Source organism: Bos javanicus, chromosome 3, assembly GCF_032452875.1.
Source record: "Bos javanicus breed banteng chromosome 3, ARS-OSU_banteng_1.0, whole genome shotgun sequence".
NCBI classification, from domain to species: domain Eukaryota; kingdom Metazoa; phylum Chordata; class Mammalia; order Artiodactyla; family Bovidae; genus Bos; species Bos javanicus.
The window spans coordinates 94142590-94163367 of NC_083870.1; the positions used below are offsets into that span (position 1 = coordinate 94142590).

General features: G+C 36.6%; 1 protein-coding gene across 12 annotated transcripts in view; it reads left to right on the forward strand.

Moving 5' to 3' along the window:
• Positions 1-20778, forward strand: part of TUT4 (terminal uridylyl transferase 4) — a 156950-nt gene that overhangs the window by 118467 nt on the left and 17705 nt on the right. For all 12 annotated transcript variants that reach the window (XM_061411956.1, XM_061411958.1, XM_061411961.1 and 9 more), the window contains 5 exons: positions 1258-1371; positions 6385-6462; positions 6611-6788; positions 7330-7377; positions 7466-7548. In XM_061411956.1, the coding sequence (XP_061267940.1) occupies positions 1258-1371; positions 6385-6462; positions 6611-6788; positions 7330-7377; positions 7466-7548 (501 nt within the window). The remainder of the gene's footprint in view (positions 1-1257; positions 1372-6384; positions 6463-6610; positions 6789-7329; positions 7378-7465; positions 7549-20778) is intronic.

Below are 20778 nucleotides of genomic sequence, written 5' to 3' on the forward strand. Positions count from 1 at the left end.
ACTGCAGCACGCCAGGCTTCCCTGTTCATTACCAGCTCCCAGAGCTGGCTCAAACTCATTTCGATTTAGTGGTAAATTTTTCTGGCCAAGAAAACAAAGCAATACCAATAAAACCTAATGTTTCCTCTATTATCACACTTAAAATACTCAATAATGTTTTCTTGATTGTTCTACTCCATGTATGAACTCCATGAGGATTGAGGCCTCTGTATCTTTATTTCAATGTAGTGTCTGCTTTATGGGTAGCTGCTCAGTAAATAGGTAATTTTGTGAATGTGTTGGTGGAAGGGTTTTAGTAGGGGAGTGACTCAGTTATGTTTTCATTTCATAAAGCCCATTCTTCCAAAAGGGAGACATACTTGTTTAAATATTTCTATACGTGTCTTTATGGATAGTAAGTCATCTTAGAAAAGAAGGGCATCCAGCGACATACTACAGATCATATTCAGTACAGCTAGTCTTCTATATTCATTTCACCAAATAACTCCAACATGACAGATCCTCGCTCTAGTGGAGTTTTGGTAATGAAATCACGTGGTTCATGTTAAAGAAATCGTTCTTCTCCCTCCCTTTATGTCAGAAAATCTCCCTTCCCCATCTGTCTCTTAACCAACCATTGCCTCTTGTTAGAGGCAAACAGTGTTAAACATTCCTCTGTATCCTTCTATAAATATATTATTCCAGTACAAGCAGATATATACATTTCCTACCTCTTTTTTTATTATGGATATAATATACTGAGAACATTGTTTTGTATTTTGTTTTTTTAACTGAGCAGTAGATATTGGAAATTATTTCCTATTAGTATACTAAGGGTTTACTTTTTTTTTTTTTAATGGTTACATACTATTCTGTTGTGTGGATACTCATCAGTTTTTTAAACCTGTATTTTACTGATGAGCTTTTAAGAAAGATCCCATATTTTGCTATTAAAATAGTGCTACAATAAAAATCTTAGTCATTTCATGTGTTTTTGGCATATTTACAGGATAAATTCTTAGAATTGATATATTAAAGGAGATGTGCTTTTGTAATTTGGATATTGTCAAATTATTCTTCATAAAATTTACACTGATGTATACTTTTATCTGTAATGTGTAAGAGTGCCTATTTATGCATACCCTCTGTAACAGTTTATTTTTGAACTTTTGGGTATTTGACAGTTTGATGAGTTTAAAAATGGTGTTTTAAGGTAGCCAATACTTGTGCATGGAATAAGATTCTGAAGTTTTATTTTCAATCATTATGTTTTTTTAGCGATGTGACATTGGGGATGCTTCTAGGGGAAGTTTATCTTCATATGCTTATATCCTTATGGTGCTGTACTTTCTGCAGCAGAGAAAACCACCTGTTATCCCAGTTCTACAAGAGGTAAGTGTTTAAGAAAATTATAAAGTCATTTCTTGTGACAGCAATAGATCTAAATATAGTAGACCTTGCTCAGTTCATGAGATCATGAGGGATTTTTCTATCATGAATGGCCTAAGTTTTCTTCTTCCATTAATGGTATAATCAAACAATGAACCTTTGGGAGAGTTTATTATGGGAGAATATAGACTACTGAAAGAACATTAGAGGAATAGAACTATTGAATACCTTTTGCAGCGTTTTTGTATTTTACAGCCTTAGAATGCTGCCAATGATTATGAAATTTGTAACCATTCAAAAACTTAAACAGTCTCTCAGATGAAAATACATAGTTTCTTCTTTCCAGAGTATTCTCCCTCCTTGTGCTTGGCAACGAAGCTTGATTTTGTTGAAAGTTAAAAGTGTTAGTCACTCAGTCATGTCCAACTCTTTGCAACTCCGTGATCTGTCCATGGAATTCTCCAGGCAAGAATACTGGAGTGAGTTGCCATTTCCTTCTCCAGGGGATCCTCCCATCTCAGGGATCCAACCCGGGTCTTCCTTCCTGCATTGCAGGCAGATTCTTGAGAAGGGAAGCCTGAAGTTTGATTTATTCTGTATATGTTTTGGTCAACTTTGTGAATTTTGATTGAGGAAAAAATTCAAGGAAATTCTTTCTTATCTCTGTAAGGTCATGTCAGTTGTATTAAGCATAAGAATATACATCAAAAGAAACATATTATATTTACTCAGATTTGGTGACTCATAGAGGCTTGTTATAGCCCATTTATACTCTCTAAAATAGAACCAAAAGAATTCTTAATCATCATCTGTTCCTCCTTTTTCTTGGCACAAAGTGAATGAGCAAGCCTTGGGGTGGATCAAAGTCTAATTTCTTAGAAAGGTGGTTATTTTGAGGTAGGCAGTAACCATCAGAATTATTTGGAAAATCACATATTCTGATTTCACGTTAACTTTGGTCATCATAGCAAAGATGTGTATTGTAAAACAATAAGCCATATTGTGTGCCAGATGGCCTTAGTAAGTTTTTTAAAGTTCTAATGAATGCCATGTGGTTTTAACAGCATTTCCTTCCCTCTTTTAAACAAATAGTGGGAGAGAAAAAATTTAAATATCCTTTTCTAACAGAAAAGTTTAAGTTGCTTGAATCTGTGTTGAGTGATGTTTATTTTTTACCAAGTTTGTTCACTATAGAATATTTAAAATTTTGCATGAATTAGTTAAGCCTGCCAAAGCCAAGGTTATTCTCTATATTAGTCTAATTCTTGTTAAGGCTTTAAATTTGGAGATCTTATGCATAATTGCCCCAATAATATTATAGCAGCCATTTGCTATACTTTGCTATGCCTTTGATAGAATACTGTGATTAACCCAAATGGAACGCAAAGTTTGTTTTCATTGTGGTTTGTCTCTGTTCTCTCATGATGTTACCCATGGATGAAGAGTTATTGAGGCAGCGTGGTATAATGGAAAGACGATGATATAATGGGCAGACCATGGTTTTGGAGTCAGAGTTAATTGATCTGAATCCTGATTTTAACATGTGGCCTTCAATAAGCTGCCTGACTACCACTAGTCTTAATTTTATCTTTTGTAAAAATGTAATAATAGTAGTATTATTTCAATGTTGATACAAGGAACAGAGACATCAAATGGTTTTGAATGCAGTAGATGCTAAAGTAGGAATTTATAAATGGTGGTTGCTTTTATTATTACTTTTATTATTATCATTAGCAGCTTTATTAATATTATTATTGGAAAATTGTAGGTAGGATTGCTGTAGCCAACTTCAAGAACTGTTCCATTATCTGCTTAACAGACAGTGATTGATGAAATGAGAGACAGTCCATGGAATGTTTTCCATCATAATGAGCTCTGATTGTGGGGGGCTTTGTGATACATATGAACTGATGATAAATGGATTTTTGCTTCTGGCCTTTTTTGCTTGTCATATGGGACCCCATTGTCCATTGCTCTGGCATCATTTAAGTATTGATCATTGGCATCGATCAACTTTTAAGGGTAAGGATATGTTTAATGAAGCTGATGATCTTTGACTCCATTTGTAACTGAACTTAGACTTTAAGTGACTGGGTATAATAAGTAAGGCTTTGCTGAGTGTTATTCATGATCAACAATACAGAATTCTTTAGGTCAAAGGAGCTTTTCTAAGCAAGATGATTTTGCTGTATTCTAGCAATCATTGTAAGTAAAAGTAAATTTTCACATAAAAATTAATACCAAGAGAAGATTAGGGAGTGTTAGTCACAATTGATATTATGAACTATGTTTTCTTAGCTTCTATCAGCTTAAAAATTGAAATTGAATGGATGAACCTTGAGGACATTATGCTAAGTGAAATGAACCAGTCACAAAAGGACAAATACTATATGATTCCATTTATAGGAGGTACCTAGCGTAGTCAGATACATGGAGACAGAAAGTAGAATGATGGTTGCCAGGGCTGGAGAGAGAGAGGCATGGGAAACTATTGTTTAATAGGTTCAGAGTTTCATTTGTGTAAGATGAGAAAAATTCTGTGGATGGATAATGGTGATGGTAGCACAGTGATGTGAATGTGATTAATGCCACTGAACTGTACTCTTAAAAATGCTTGAAGATGATAAGCTTCATATATATTTTACCACAACTAAAAAATTACAGTTTAAATATTCCAGTAGATATTAAAATATCATAATACAAAATAAGAAAGACTTGTTTGGTGAGGTTTTAGAGGGAAGACTTGAGTGCTTGAGTAGAGAATGATTGGCATTGAGAGAAAGAAAAAGAAACAAAGAAGGTGGGGCCTTCTTTGGTGATCCAGTGGAAAAGACTCCACGCTCCCAATGCAGGGGGCCCAGGTTCTATCCCTGGGAGGGGAACTAGATCCTATGCTGTAACTAGGTGTCTGCATGCCAAAACTAAAGATCCCACAGGCCACAACTAAGACCCGATGTAGCCAAATCAATGATAAATTTTTAAGACAAGAAAGAGAACGTAGATATGTTTTGTATGTGTGTGTGTGTGTTTAAGAGAAAGAGAGGACAATATTAGTACTTCTAAGGGCTGAAACAGTGAAAAGTTAGGCTCTATGAAACATGATAGGTCATTAAAACAGGTGGCAAATCAGTGATTAAAGGCTCTCCAGAGCCCTCAGGTTCAGTTTACTGTGTTATTAGCCAACATGATTGGGTTTGGATGTTGGTTATTTCTCAAAAGTAGGAATCTATTGAAATAATCAAAGTCTAAAGAGGCAGCTTGTATAATAGCACCTTAATCTACGAAGGCAAGATGTTATACTTTTGCCGCTTTAAAACCTTTTTTTTCTTCCTTGAGTGTAGGATCCCATGTCTCTTATTTTAGATATTAATACCTGTAATTGCTGGACTTTCTCTTTTTTGATTTATGGAATGTTGCAATTTATGCTAGATGATTCTTGGTAACTGTGTTTGTTTAAATTATATGTAAATAGTAAAAGGCCAGGTATTAGTTTAGGTCCCTGGAAACCTGATCTTTATGTAAACATGCTTACAGAGTAAATATATTCATTCAACAGACATGTATTAAGTATTCTCTATATGGCAGGCTTTGATGTGGTAGGAGTTTTGGCTCTAGATGTCAGTTATAGTCCTTGCCCACAAGGAACTTAAACCTAAGAGTGAAACTAGAGGGACAGACATGCAGTTAATTTTATAATTAACTGTCTCATTTAAAATGGAAGGAGCCATGGGGAGCACCTTAGCTAATGGTTTTAAAGTCTATTTTGATAAGTTCTGTGCTTAGTCAGACTGCTCAGTCATGCCCAACTCTTTGCGACCCCATGAACAATAGCTCACCAGGCTCCTCTGTCCATGGGCATTCTCCAGGCAAGAATACTGGAGTGGGTTGCCATGCCCTCCTCCAGGGAATCTTCCCAACCCAGGGATCTAACCCAGGTCTTTTGCATTGCAGGAGGATTCTTTGAGCCACCAGGGAAGCCCTGACAAGCTCTGAGAGCTCTTTAAAATGTGTGTGAGGAGTGGAGGAAGGAAAAGATAGGCTGTAATTTTCTCCACTCAGGCTTTTATCAGAGTACCTCTGTTTTACTGTTGAACTTCCAAGAAGAATCCATTTTAGGAAGGGGTTCTAACAGTTTGAAAGAAAAATAAAATTTGAAAACAACTGACCTAATTAATCTAATCTCTCTTTTTTTTTTTTCCATTGGGAAAACTGAGGATTTCGAAGGATAATTGTCTTGTCCAGAATTATTAGTTGGCAGGACTAAGACTAGAAATGAGGTCTGCTGACTCTGCACTTACCCCAGCTTTTTACTTTATTGCATCTCTTTCTTAAAGCTCCTATAAGAAATAAGTCTCAAAATTCCTTATAGAGGTCAGTTGTACCTGTACAATCATCTTATGAAATTCTTCTTGTAGAATAGCATTATCTCCCCCCCTTTCCTTAGGACAGGGAATTACTATTCATAATTAATCATGAAGATTTCACAGTATTTATCAAAATGTCAAGAAAAGCTATCTAATATTCTATTTAAAAGAGAATCAGTGTCCAGGCCCTTTTCAGCCTCATCTGATACACATAATTGATTAAAGGTACTAGAGCTGTTCCCCACAACAGCTTCTTTGATTTCCTTAAGATTTACAGTCAGTGAGTATTATCTCTTATGGATTTCTGCATCTGTGATCCTTTGATGAAAATGCCGTTTTCATTTATTTTTTTAGTTTTACTTAATTAAACTTGGGCTGGATGTGTTTTGATAGACCAAATAGATAACATCAAATGTATCATTTGGACAGTCTGGTGCTCTCAAGATACCCTTTCCCAGCTTTGGTCTTTCAGATACATTTTATTCATTTTCATTAATAACTTGACATCAAATTATACCATCTTGACATGTTCCTTTTGGAATAAATATTTCAATATGTCTATTATATGTAAATTCTAAAATGATGTGAAGGTATTTAGGCTTTGAGTTGGATGACTTGAAATCTAATAATAAAATTGATTTTCTTAATGCAGATCTTTGATGGAAAACAGATTCCACAGAGAATGGTTGATGGATGGAATGCTTTTTTCTTTGATAAAACAGAAGAACTGGTAATTTCTTCGTAGTTTTTATGTTGTGGAATGTTCACTGATACATGTTAGGATTTGCATAATTTAATAATTTTACTTGGATTTGGAATCTATATTTTGGATAAGTATAGATAGATATGTCACTCTCCTTTTTTTCTTCTCACCTTAGAAAAAACGTTTACCTTCACTTGGAAAGAACACAGAAACATTAGGAGAGCTTTGGTTGGGACTGCTTCGCTTCTATACTGAAGAATTTGATTTCAAAGAATATGTAATTAGCATTCGGCAGAAAAAACTGTTGACAACTTTTGAGAAGCAGTGGACATCAAAATGTATTGCCATTGAAGGTAATCATTCATCTGATATTAATTAGGAACAAAACAAAGCAAAACAAGACAAAAGCAGAATTTTTAAAATATATTTTTAATTGAACAATAATTGCTTTATAATATTGCTTTGGTTTCTGCCATACATCAACATGAATTAGCCGTAAGTATACATATGTCCACTCCCTCTTGAACCTTCTTCCCACCTCTTACTCTTCCCACCCCGCTAGGTTGTTATAGAATCTGAATTTGAGTTCTCTGAGTCATACAGCAAATTTCCTTTGAAAAGCTAGAATTTTATTTGGCTAATGAAATTGAGAGGGAAACTGAAACACATTAGAATTTGGAAGATATTTCCTTGTGTTTTTTTTTTTTTATCCTTTTTTTATCCTCCAGTTTCCATCCTTTAATCTGTAATTATAAAAAAATAATTTCTAAAAAAAATAATAATAATTTCTGACTTTGGTCTGTGTTACTTAGTATTAGACTCTAGTTATGGTTACTAAGTATATTTATGTTACAGTGAGCTTCTTAATTAAAGAATAAAATATTTCTTTTCTAGATCCTTTTGATTTGAATCATAACCTTGGTGCTGGAGTTTCTAGAAAAAGTAAGTTTTAAATATAGAAATACCCTGCTTTTAAAGCTCTTACACCTTAAGGTCTGGATCTTCATTGTTTTTCTTCTTTTTTCAATAGTGACCAATTTCATCATGAAAGCATTTATCAATGGAAGGAAACTTTTTGGTACCCCTTTTTACCCACTCATTGGCAGAGAAGCTGTAAGTTTACATAATTCGAATTCTGAGTCTTTTCTGTTTTCCTGTAGAACTTTTTTTTTTGTAGTATAAGAAACCTAATCCTGTTACAAGTTGGTGTTAGGAATAGGGGAAAAGATGGTTATAACTCCCTCTGTCTTTTCTTATTGCACTTACCATAGTCTATAGTGAGATATCTGTTGGCTATATTTTATCTGTTTTTTTAATCTATTTGTTAAATTCTGTCTCTCCTACTAGACTGTTTAGCTCCATGAGGACAGAGGCCATGTCTGTGAGGTTTACCATCATATTGCCAGTGCTTGTCATAATTTCTGGCACATAGGATGCATCAAATAAGCATTTGTTAAACAAGTGAGAGTTGATAGGACTCAGGATCCTTTAATTGTGAATCTGAGGTGCTCCCTACTGCCTCTCTTCTATCTCTAGAAATCTTGGTGAAAATACAAACAGAGAAGTCAGTACCAAAGTATCAATGTGAAAGTGAAAGGGTTAGTTGCTCAGTCATGTCTGACTCCTTGCAACCTATGGACTGTATGTAGCCCACCAGGCTCCTCTGTCCATTGGATTTCCCAGGCAAGAATACTATAGTGTGTAGTCATTCTCTTCTTCTAGGAGCTCTTCCCAGCCCAGGGATCAAACCTGGGTCCCCTGCACTGTAAACAGATTCTTTATTGTCTGAGCCACCAGGGAAGCCCAAAATATTGGTAAAACTTTATTATTTGCTGAGGCTTCTGCTTTAATTGTGATACAGCCCTTGGTAAGCTAAACTAATGGTATGGAACTAAGAGTTCCACTTCACCCCCTGAACTGGGGGGTGTAGTGTCCCCCATTCCTTTTGGTCTTATCTGGTTTAGGTTGCTTTCTAATGGGTGGATATCACAGTCTCACAGAGAAAGAAGGAAGAAATCTTAAAAGAGAAACAATGTCTCTGTTATTGCATAATAAATATCTTTGATCTTGTTCAGTTTCATCACTCTTGCTTGTTGGGGTGAGAAAAGCAGAAAAAGTCTAGAGCTTTTTTCCTTTGAAGCAGTTTTGATAGTCCTGATTCATAGGCTGCTGCTGCTAAGTCACTTCAGTTGTGTCCGACTCTGTGCAACCCCATAGACGGCAGCCCACCAGGCTCCCCCGTCCCTGGGATTCTCCAGGCAAGAACACTGGAGTGGGTTGCCATTTCCTTCTCTAGTGCAAGAAAGTGAAAAGTGAAAGTAAAGTCGCTCAGTTGTGTCCAACTCTCAGCGACTCCATGGACTGCAGCCCACCAGGCTCCTCCATCCATGGGATTTGGAGTGGGGTGCCATTGCCTTCTCCGATTCATAGGCAGTGGGGGTGATAATAATTGTAATCAAAATAAAATAACAGTAAAATTTGAAATGGCGCAAAAGTCATGCAGAAGCAAAATATATAACAAAAGGAAAATATAGTGATAATTTTACTAATATATTAAAATAACAATAAATGAAAAGCACAGTCAAATCAGAATAAATATGGTGATGCACTGATAAAGCATTTTACTTGAAAATCATGGAAATTCTATTAGTATGTGTGCATGCATGTGTTTTCTAGAAACCTAGCAGTTTCATGCAGTCAGACTTTTTAGTGAAATACTAACGTAGAATCCTCTTGAATGTGATTTGGCATAAGAGCCTATCAGAGGGGGCCTATGATTCTTCCCAGTCATCTTTTAATTTGCTTTATTCTACTTTAAAAGTCAATATATGGTATTTTAGAGCTTGGGTATACCAGTTTAACTCTTCTCCTTAAATGGACATTTAAGTTGGTATCAGTGTTCTAACTGATATTATAGAAAAATAACATTGTTAATATAGTTTTTCATGCTTAATATTTTCCATAGTAAAGTTCATTCTTTCAACACATACTGAATTCCTGATTTGTACCTATTTCTTTGATATGTACTAGGATTATAACGGAGAAGGCAATGGCACCCCACTCCAGTACTCTTGCCTGGAGAATCCCATGGACAGAGGAGCCTGGTGGGCTGCAGTCCATGGATTCGCTAAAGAGTCGGACACGACTGAGCGACTTCACTTTCACTTTTCACTTTCATGCATTGGAGAAGGAAATGGCAACCCACTCCAGTGTTCTTGCCTGGAGAATCCCAGGGACAGCAGAGCCTGGTGGGCTGCCGTCTATGGGGTCACACAGAGTCGGACACGACTGAAGTGACTTAGCAGCAGCAGCAGGATTATAACAGCATATAGAATAGATGTGTTTCATCCCCTTAGATTCTAGTGAAAATGACGACCAAGTATATTTTCTGTACTTTCTTGCTCACTGAAATATTCCCTTTTCAACTATTCTTCTATTCATTAGGTTCTCTGACATATTAATCCCTTTTCTCCCAGTCTGTCAGTTATCTCCTGTTTTCATTTTTCCTCTCCATTTAACTCACGTTCCTTGGTCTCCCTGTGGCATATACTTCATATTCCTTTGTACCATTGTCCTTCTTTCGCATTGTTGTGTGTTCAGCTTTACATGAACTCAGCCATCCACCATCTCTTTATGCTTGGACTAAGCACCGATGGAAAAAAGTCTTAAAGCTAAGCAGTTTATAGCAAAACTATAAATTAATGTTCACCAGCCTCAACTGGACTTTCAATACTCTCTGACGTTCTTACTACATTTCTTTAGTTACCTCTGTCTCCCATTCAATAGGGACTATTCCAAGTTTTATTTATTTTACTAAAAATTCAGTGCCCAATTTGTTTTGTCCTATCTTTCTTCTCTGCCTTTCTCACACTTGGATGTTTTCCTTTTGAGGCAGAGATGGTATTAAATAGATATTCTTCAACTTTCTGCTACCATATCTATAAATCTGCTTGTATCTTCAGATATCTCTTCTTTTTTTAAAAAAAAATTTGAGTTCATATTGGAACATAGTTGATTAAAAATGTTTATCAGTTTCAGGTATATAGCAAGGTGATTGAGTTATACATATACATGTAGCTATTCTTTTTAAAATTCCTATTTAGGTTATTACAGACTATTGAGGAGCATTCCCTGTGCTATACAGTAGGTCCTTGTACAAATACATACAGTTGGTTATTTATTTTGAATGTAGTATTGTGTACATGTTAATCTGAAACTCCCAATCTATCTTCCTCCCCCTGCCCCTCCATAACCATAAGTTCATTCTCTAAGTCTGAGTCTGTTTTGTAAATAAGCTCATTTGTATTTTTTTTTTTTTTAGAATTCACATATAAGCAATATCACATGATATTTGTCATTCTCTGTCTGACTTTCTTCACTTAGTATGAAAACGTCCAGGTCCATCTACGTTGCTGCAGATGGCATTGTTTCATTCTTTTTAATGGCTAATATTCCATTGTATGTGTGTACCACATCTTTTTCCATTCACTTGTCAGTGGACATTCAGGTTGCTTCCATGTCTGCTATTGTAAATAGTGCTGCAGTGAACATTTGGGTGCATATATCTTCTTGAATTATGATTTTCTCTCGATATGTACCCCAGGATTGGGATTGCTGGATCATATGGTATCTCTGTTTTTAGTTTCTTTTTGGTTTTGTTTTTTTAATTATGTTTTACATTGGAGAATAATTGCTTTACTATGTTGTGTTGGTTTCTGTCATACATCAAGGTGAATCAACTGTAAGTATACATACATACCTTTCTCTTGAACTTCCCTCCCACCCCCACCCCAGATCTGTGCCTCTAGGTCATTACAAGAGACCAGGTTGTGCTCCCTGTGTTATACAGCAACTTCCCACTAGCCATCTGTCTTACACATGGCAGTGTATATGTTTCTATGCTACTCTCTCAATTTGTCTAGTTTTAGTTTTTTAAGGAACCTCCATACTGTTCTTCATAGTGTCTGTACCAATTCATATTCCCACCAATAGTGTAGGAGGGTTCCCTTTTCTCTACACCTTCTCCAGCATTTATTGTTTGTAGATTTTTTGATGATGGCCATTCTAACTGATGTGAAATGATACCTCATTGTAATTTTTGATTTGCATTTCTCTAATAATTAGCAGTGTTGACTATCTTTTCTTGTGCCTCTTGGCCATCTATATGTCTTCTTTTGATTGGGTTTTTTTTTTTTTAATTGAGCTGCATGAGCTGTTTGTAAATTTTGGAGACTAATCCTGTCCATCGCATCATTTCTTTTCATTTTGTTTATGGTTTCCTTTGTTGTGCAAAAGATTTTGAGTTGAAGTCACATTTGTTTATTTTTTAATTTCCCTTACTCTAGGAGACGGCTCAGAAAAGATGTTGCTGTGATTTATGTAAAAGTGTGTTCTGCCTGTTTCCCTCTTGTTTTATAGTATCAGGTCATACATTTAGGTCTTTAATCAGTTTTTGTGTATGGTGTTAAAGGATGTTCTAATTTCATTTTTTTACTTGTAGCTGTGCAGTTTTTGCAGCACCGTTTGTTAAAGAGACTGTCTTTCCTCCATTGTATAGTTTTGCCTCCTTTGTCATAGATTAATTGACCATAGTTGCATGGGTTTATTTCTGGGGTTTACATCTTAGTCCGTTAATCTGTATTTCTGTTTTTGTGCCAGTACCATACTATTTTGATGACTGTATCTTTGTAGTACAGTCAGACATCAGGAAGCCTGATTTCTCCAGCTCTGTTTTTCTTTCTCAGCATTGCTTTGGCTATTCTGGGTCTTTTGTGTCTCCATACAAGTTTTAAGATTTTTTTTTGTTCTAGTTCTGTGGAAAATGCCATTGGTAATTTGATAGGGATTACATTAAATCTGTAGATTGCCTTGGGTAGGATAATCATTTTGACAATATTGATTATTCCAATTCAAGAACATGGTATATCTTCCCATCTGTTTGTGTAATCTTTGATTTCTTTCATCAGTGTTTTATAGTTTCAGAGTACAGGTCTTTTCTCTCCTTGGGTAGGTTTAATCCTAGGTAATTTTTTCTTTTTGATGTGATGATAAATGGGGTTGTTTCTTTAGTTTCTCCTTCTGGTCTTTCATTGTTAGTGTATAGAAATGCAAGATTTATGTGTATTTTATATCCTGCTGCTGCTGAGTCGCTTCAGTCATGTCCGACTCTGTGTGACCCCATAGATGGCACCCCACCAGGCTCCCCTGTCCCTGGGATTCTCCAAGCAGGAACACTGGAGTGGGTTGCCATTTCCTTCTCCAATGCACGAAAGTGAAAAGTGAAAGTGAAGTCTCTCAGTCGTGTCCGACTCTTAGCGACCCCATGGACTGAAGCCTACTAGGCTCCTCCGTCCATGGGACTTTCCAGGCAAAAGAGTACTGGAGTGGGGTGCCATTGCCAAATTCATTAATAAGCTCTTACAGTTTTCTGGTGGCATCTTTAGAATTTTCTGTGTATAGTATGTCATCTAAAACAGTGACAGTTTTTCCTCTTTTCCAGTTTATATTCCTTTTATTTCTTTTTCTTCTCTGATTTGTTATGGCTAGGACTTCCAAAACTATGTAGAATAAAAGTGGTGAGAATACGGATATCCTTGTCATGTTCCAAATCTAAGAGGTAATGCTTTCAGCTTTTCACCACGGAGTATGATGTTAACTACAGGCTAGTCATATATGGCCTTTATTATGTTGAGGTATGTTCGCTCCCTGCCCACTTTCTGGAGAGTTTTTATCATAAATAGGTGTTGAATTTTGTTTAAAGCTTTTTCTGCATTTGTTGAGATGATTGTATGGCTTTTATTCTTCTATTTGTTGATGTGGTGTATCATACTAATTGATGTGCAGATATTGAAAAATCCTTGCATCCCTGGTATAAATCCCAATTGATCATAGTGTGTGATCCTTTTAATATATTGTTGGATTCAGATTGCTAGTATTTTTTGTTGAGGATTTTTGTGTCTATGTTCATCAGTGATAGTGACCTATAAATTTTTTTTTTGGTAGTATCTTTGTCTGATTTTGGTTTCAGTATGGTGATGGCCTTATAGAATGAGTTTGGGAGTATTCATTTCTCTGCATTTTTTTGGGAATAGTTTCGGAAGAATAAGTGTCAACTCTTCTCTAAGTGATGGAACTAATCTGTGATGCCATCTGGTCCTGGACTTTTGTTTATTGGAAGTTTATATTTCTTTTTGGTTCAGTCTTAGGAGACTGTGCCGTTCTAACAATTTATCCATTTCTTCCAGGTTGTCTACTTTATTGGCATATAGTTGTTTGTAGTAGTTTTTTATGATCCTTTGTATTTCTCTGATGTCTATTGTAACTTCTCCTTTTTAATTTCTAATTTTGTTGATTTAAGCTCGCTGTCTTTTCTTGAAGAGTCTGGCTAAAGGTTTATCAGTTTTGTTTATCTTTTCAGATAATCAGCTTTTTGTTTCATTGATTTTATTGATTTTGTTTGTTTATATTTCTGCTCTGATCTCTCTTTCTTTCCTTCTACTAACTTTGAGTTTTGTTTATTCTTTTTTCTCTGTTGGCTTTAGACATAAAATTAGGTTGTTTATTTGTGATTTTTCTTGTTTCCTGAGGTAAGATTGTATTGCTATAAATTTCTCAAAACTGCGTTTATCATGTCCCTAGGTTTTGGATCATTGTGCTTTCATTTTCATTTGACTCTAGGTAATTTTTATGTCCTTTTTGATTTCTTCGGTGATCCATTGATTGTTTAATAGTATTTCTTTTAGCTTCCATGTATTTGTGTTTTTTAGTTTTTTTTTCTTATAGTTGATTCCTAATCTAATAGCAATGTGGTTAGAAAAGATGCTTGATATGATTTTTAATTTTCTTAAATTTACTGAAGCTTACTTTGTGGCCCAGCCTGTCATTAATCCTGGAGAATGTTCCATGGCCTCTTGAGAAAAGTGTATATTCTGCTGCTTTTGAATGGAATACTCTATAAATGTCAATGAAGGTGGTCTGGTCTAATGTGTCATTTAAGACCTGTGTTTCTGTATTAATTTTCTTTCTAGATAATCTGTCCATTGATATAAATGGAGTATTTTTAAGTCCCCCACTATTAATTACATTACTGTTGATTTCTCCTTTAATGACTGTTAATATTTGCCTTATATATTGGGGTACTCTGTATTGGGTAAGTATTTATATACAATTGTTATAGCTTCTTCTTGGAATGATTCCTTGATCATTATGTAGTGTCCTTCTTTGTCTCTTTTGTCTATTTTGAAGTCTCTTTTGTCTGAGAAAAATATTGCTATTCCAGCTATCTTTTAATTTACATTTGCACAGAGTACCTTTTTCCATCCCCTCACTTTCAGTCTGTATGTGTCCCTAGATGTGAAGTAGGTCTCTTGTAGATATCATGTATATGGATCTTGTTTTTGTATCCATTCACCTCTATTTCTTTTGGTTAGAGCACTAAACCCATTTAATGTTTAAGGTAATTACCAGTATATATGTTCCTATTGCCATTTTCTTAATTGGTTTGGATTTGCTTTGTAGGTCTTTTTTGTTCCATTCCTGTTTTGTTCCAGTAGTCATGCATGGATGTAAGAGTTGGACTGTAAAGAAAGCTGAGCGCCGATAAATTGATGCTTTTGAACTGTGGTGTTGGAGAAGACTCTTGAGAGTCCCTTGGACTGCCAGGAGATCCAACCAGTCCATCCTAAAGGAAATCAGTCCTGGGCATTCATTGGAAGGACTGATGTTGAAGCTTCAACTCCAATATTTTGGCCACCCACCTGATGCAAAAAACTGACTCATTTGAAAAGACCCTGATGCTGGGAAGGATTGAAGGCAGGAGGAGAAGGGGATGACAGAGGATGAGATGGTTAGATGTCATCACTGACTCAATGGGCATGAATTTGGGTAAACTCTGGGAGTTGGTGATGGACAGGGAGGCCTGGAGTGCTGCGGTTCTTGGGGTCGCAAAGAGTCGGACACAACTGAGTGACTGAACTCAGTTCAACAGTTCAGTGTCCTGAACTCAGTTCAGGACAACAAAACTGAACTGTTTTGTTCTCTTGTCTTGTGATTTGATGACTAACTTTAGTGTTGTATTTGGATTCCATTTTCATTTTTGTGTATGTATCTGTTGTAGATTTTCAGTTTGTGGTTACCCTGAGGTTTTGATATTCAGTTCAGTTCAGTTGCTCAGTCATGTCTTGACTCTTTTCGACCCCATGGACTGCAGGACATCAGGCCTCCCTGTCCATCACCAACTCCTGGAGTTTACTCAGACTCATGTCCATTGAGTCAGTGATGCCATTCAACTATCTCATCCTCTGTCGTCCCCTTCTCCTCCCACCTTCGATCTTTCCCAGCATCAGGGTCTTTTCAAATGAGTCAGTTCTTCACATCAGGTGGCCAAAGTATTGGCATATCAGCTTCAGCATCGGTTCTTCCAATGAATATTCAGGACCTTTTTCCTTTAGGATGGACTGGTTGGATCTCCTTGCAGTCCAGGGAACTCTCAAGAGTCTTCTCCAACACCACAGTTCAAAAGCAGCAACTCTTCGGTGTTCAGCTTTCTTTATAGTCCAACTCTCACATCCGTACATGACTACTGAAAAAACCATAGCCTTGACTAGACGGACCTTTGTTGGCAAAGGAATGTCTCTGCTTTTTAATATGCTGTCTAGGTTGGTCACAACTAGTTTGTGGTGACCATGAGGTTTTGATATAGCATTCTGTATATAAAAAAGATTGTTTTAAGTTGCTGGTCTTTTAATTCAAACTTTTTCCCAATATCCTGCATTTGTGTTCTCCTCTTCTCATAATTACTGGTTTTGATATCATATTTGTGTGCAGATGATTTCTTACCTTTACTTTGTATTTACTGGTAAGCTTTTCCATTCATAATTTTGTTTCCAGTAGTTGCCCTTTCTTTTCTGCTTAAAGTTCCTTTGGCATTTGTTGCAAAAGTGGTCTGGTGGTGCTGAATTTTCTTAGTTTTTTCTTGTTTGTAAAGCTTTTGCTTTCTCTATCAAATCTGAATTGAGATCTTTGCCAGATGGAGTACTGTTAGCTGTAGGTTCTTTGCTTTCATCACTTTAAATATATCATCAGATCAGATCAGATCAGATCAGTCGCTCAGTTGTGTCCGACTCTTTGCAACCCCATGAATCGCAGCACACCAGGCCTCCCTGTCCATCACTAACTCCCGGAGTTCACCCAGACTCACGTCCATCGAGTCAGTGATGCCATCCAGCCATCTCATCCTCTGTCATCCCCTTCTCCTCTTGCCCCCAATCCCTCCCAGCATCAGACTCTTTTCCAGTGAGTCAACTTTTCACATGAGGTGGCCAAAGTACTGGAGTTTCATCTTTAGCATCATTCCTTCCAAAGAACACCCAGGGCTGATCTCCTTCAGAATGGACTTGTTGGATCTTCTTGCAGTCCAAGGGATTCTCAAGAGTCTTCTCCAACACCACAGTTCAAAAGCATCAATTCTTCGGCGCTCAGCCTTCTTCACAGTCCAGCTCTCCCTTTTTGCCTGCAGAGTTTCTGCTGAGAAATCAGCTGATAACCTTATGGGAGTTCCCTTGTATTTGTTGCTTTTCTTTGTTGCTTTTAATATTTTAATATTTTTTTCTTTGTTTTTAATTTTTGTCCATTTGATTCCTATTTGTTTTGGTGTGTTCTTCCTTGGGTTTATTCTACCTGGAACTCTCTGACCTTCCTGGAATTGGATGACTGTTTCCTTTCCTTTGTTAGGTAAGTTTTCAACTATTACCTCTTCAAATATTTTCTTAAGTCCCTTCTTTCTTTCTTTTCCTTCTGGGACTACATGATGTGAATGTTTGAGGCTTTTAAAGTTGCCCCAGAGGTCTCTTAGAGTGTCTTCATTTCTTTTCCTTCTTTATTCTGTTCCATGGCAGTGATATCCACCATTCTGATTTCCAGATCACTTATCCTTTCTTCTGCCTCAGTTACTCTGCTGTTGATTCCTTCTAGTGTGTTTTTCATTTTGGTTATTGTATTGTTCATCTCTGTTTGTTCTTCAGCTCTTCTGTGTCTTTGTTAAACGTTTCTTTCATCTTCTTAATTTGTGGCTCCATTTTTTTTTTAAGAGATCTTGGGTCATCTTCACTACCATTAATCTGAAATTTTTTATTTTTTTTTTAACCCTAGATTGCTTATCTCCACTTCATTTTGTTTTTCTAGGGTTTTGTCTTGTTCCTTCACCTGGGACATATTCTTCTGTTGTCTCATTTTGTCTAACATTCTGTAATTACAGCTTCAGTTCTGCAAGCTGCAGGATTGTAGTTCTTCTTGTGTCTGCTGTCTGCCATCTGGTGGATGAGGCTGCCTAAGAGGCTTGTGCAGGCTTCCTGGTGGGAGGGTCTAGTTCCTGTCTGCTGGTAGGTGGTGCTGTGTCTTGTCCGTTTGGTGGTCAGGGCCATGCTCAGGAAGACTTCAAGTGACCTGTCTGCTTGATGGATGGCGCTGTGTTTCAGTCTTTTTGGTGGTTTGGCCTCAGGTGTCCTGGCACTTGAGCCTTCAGGCTGTTGAATGGGGTTAAGGTTGTGGGGAGGAAATAGTAGCCTCCAGGAGGACTCACACCAATGCATGCTCATTAAAACTGCTGTTGCAAGTGTCTTTGTTCCCAGAGTGAGCCACAGCCCCACCCCCCCACCTCTGCCAGAGACCCTCCAATAATAGCAGGTAGATCTAGCCCAGTTTCTTATGAAATCACTGTTCTTTCCCCTGAGTCCTGGTACCTAGAGGTCCTTGTGTACTCCTTCTCAGAGTGGAATTTCTGTTTTTCCCAGTTCTGTGGAATTTCTTCAGTCAAACCCCACTGGCCTTCAAAGTTAGATTCTCTGGGGGCTTCTCTTCCTATTACCAGATCCTCAGGCTGGGAAGCCTGACATGAAGTTCAGGGCTTTCAGTCCTGTGGTAGAACTTCTGTGGTATAATTATTTTCTAGTTTGTGAGTTGCCCACACAGCAGGTATGGGATTTGATTTTACTGCAGTTGTGCCTCTCCTACAGTTTTGTTGTGGCTTCTTCATCTTTGGATATAGGGTGTCTTTTTTGATAGGTTCCAGCCTTTTTGTTTTTATTGTTCAATGGTTGTTCAGCAGTTAGTTGTTATTTTGGTGTTCCTCTAAGAAGGGAGCTTCCCTGATAGCTCAGTTGGTAAAGAATCTGCCTGCAAAGAGACCCCAGTTTGATTCCTGGGTCGGGAAGATCCCCTGGAGAAGGGAAAGGCTACCCACTCCAGCTTTCTGGCCTGGAGAATTCTATGGACTGTATAGTCCATGGGATCTCAAAGAGTCAGACACAACTGAGAAGGGGTGAACTCAGTCATTCTGCTTCACATCTTTCTGGCCAGTCACCAGATACACCTTCTTTATCAGAGACTGGTCCTTCCATAGGTACTCTAGATCCGTTCATTATTTTCTGTACCTTAAAGATTCAGTCATCTGTGAAAAATATTTTCAAAGATGAAATAGATAAAATGTAATTGCAGATTAGGATTAACAATTTGCCTTCTATTTTAATGATAGGGAGCACTAACTTTGAACTCCAATTAAGCAAATGTCTCCTCCAGAAAATGTTCCTTTTTTCAAATTAGTAAACTTACATTATAAAAACATTATACTCTGTTATTATTAATATATTTTGAAATTCTTCAATAAAATTTTTGTGGGAATTTTCTCTCTTATTTTATAAGTACCTATATAATACAATGTCTTCAATTTTACCTCAACACCTAAAATTTTAACTCTCTGGCTCTTCCCAGAAGTTTGCTGACCCCAGGTCTAGGCCACCTTAACTAGGAAGGTAGGATGAAGAAAAATTGATTAAAGAGATAGATACTCAGGAATAGAATGGATACAACCTGGTGGTTAATTAGAGGTGATGAGTCGAGGAGAAATCAGGGGGATTTCCTAGATTTTGCCATAAGCAACCAGGTAAATTAAGAAAGGCTTTCATTTTTGTCTTATCAGAAAAAATGATAATGAAGAGTTTAATAAATTATGTTGACTTCATCAGTAGTAAAGAATTATATTGTGTTCTTTTATAGAAATACAGTTTTATTGAGAAATAATTCATGTACTTTAGCGTTCACCTATATAAAGTGAGTAATTCAGTGTTTTTGAGTATTTTTTGCAAGATTGTACAACCATCACCACATCTAATTAGAACATTTTGTCCTCTCTCAAGGAAGCTCCTGTCCCAATTAGCAGTCAGTCCTCCTTCCTTTTTCCTCTCACTCTGTTGATTTGCCTATTGTGGACGTTTTATGAAAATGGAATCAGAGTATGTGTAGCCTTTTGTGACTGGTTTCTTTCATCTAACAGAATGTATTCAGGGTTCATTCAAGCTGTAGCATATATCAATATTTCATTCTTTTTTTTATGGTTGAATGATATTCCATTGTATGGTTATATTACATTTTATTTATTCATTCTTCAGTTTGTTGGAAATTTGTATTGTTTCTATTCTTTGGCTACTATGAGTAGTGCTGCTATAAATATTTGTGTACAAAATTTTCTGTGGATGTATGTTTTCATTTCTTTTGGGCATATACGTAATGGTAGAATTGTTGGGTCATTTTAATAAGTTTATGTTTAACTTTCTGAGGAGCTGCCAAGCTGTTTCTTAAAAGAATTGGACTATTTTATATTCCTACCTGCAATATATGAAGGTTCCAGTTTTTTCACATCCTCACAATACTTGTTGCTATCTTTTTTCTTTTCTAATAGCCATGTAGTGGGTGTCTCTCTTAAACTTTTATCCCTGACATTAGATAGATTTGAAGAAATCAGAGTACTAAGTAAACATGTTCTCTTGCCATCCAAAGATATGGGTATTGTCAGGATAAACTAGTCGTTGTGATGGTGCAAAACTAAAGCTTAGAAAGATAACAAAGGTAGTAAGATGAAGCAAAAATGAGCTGATTCTTCGAAGACTTGGAAAAATGATTTAAATTCTTATTGGTTCTCTGTATTCTTTTTAGGTGTATTCTACTTTGGATAGTAAATGTTACATATTCTTGAAATGTTGAATGTAAATCCAGTGATACTTTAAACAAACCAGAGGATTGATTTATTTACATAGAGTTATTTTGTAAAGATACTGATTCCTTTGTGGAAGTAGCCTGGTGGGGCAGAAAGCATGAGATTTGTAGTCAGACAGACTTAGCTTGAAATCCTTTATCTCTTACTTACTAGCATTTTTTGCTGTGGGCAAACGGCTTGAACTTTCCGAGCCTTGGAGCCTCAGTTTCCTCATCTATAAAATGAGCAGGAAAATAGTATCTACTTTATTGGGATATTACACAAAGATGTTACAGATGAATGAGAAAAAAGTGTGA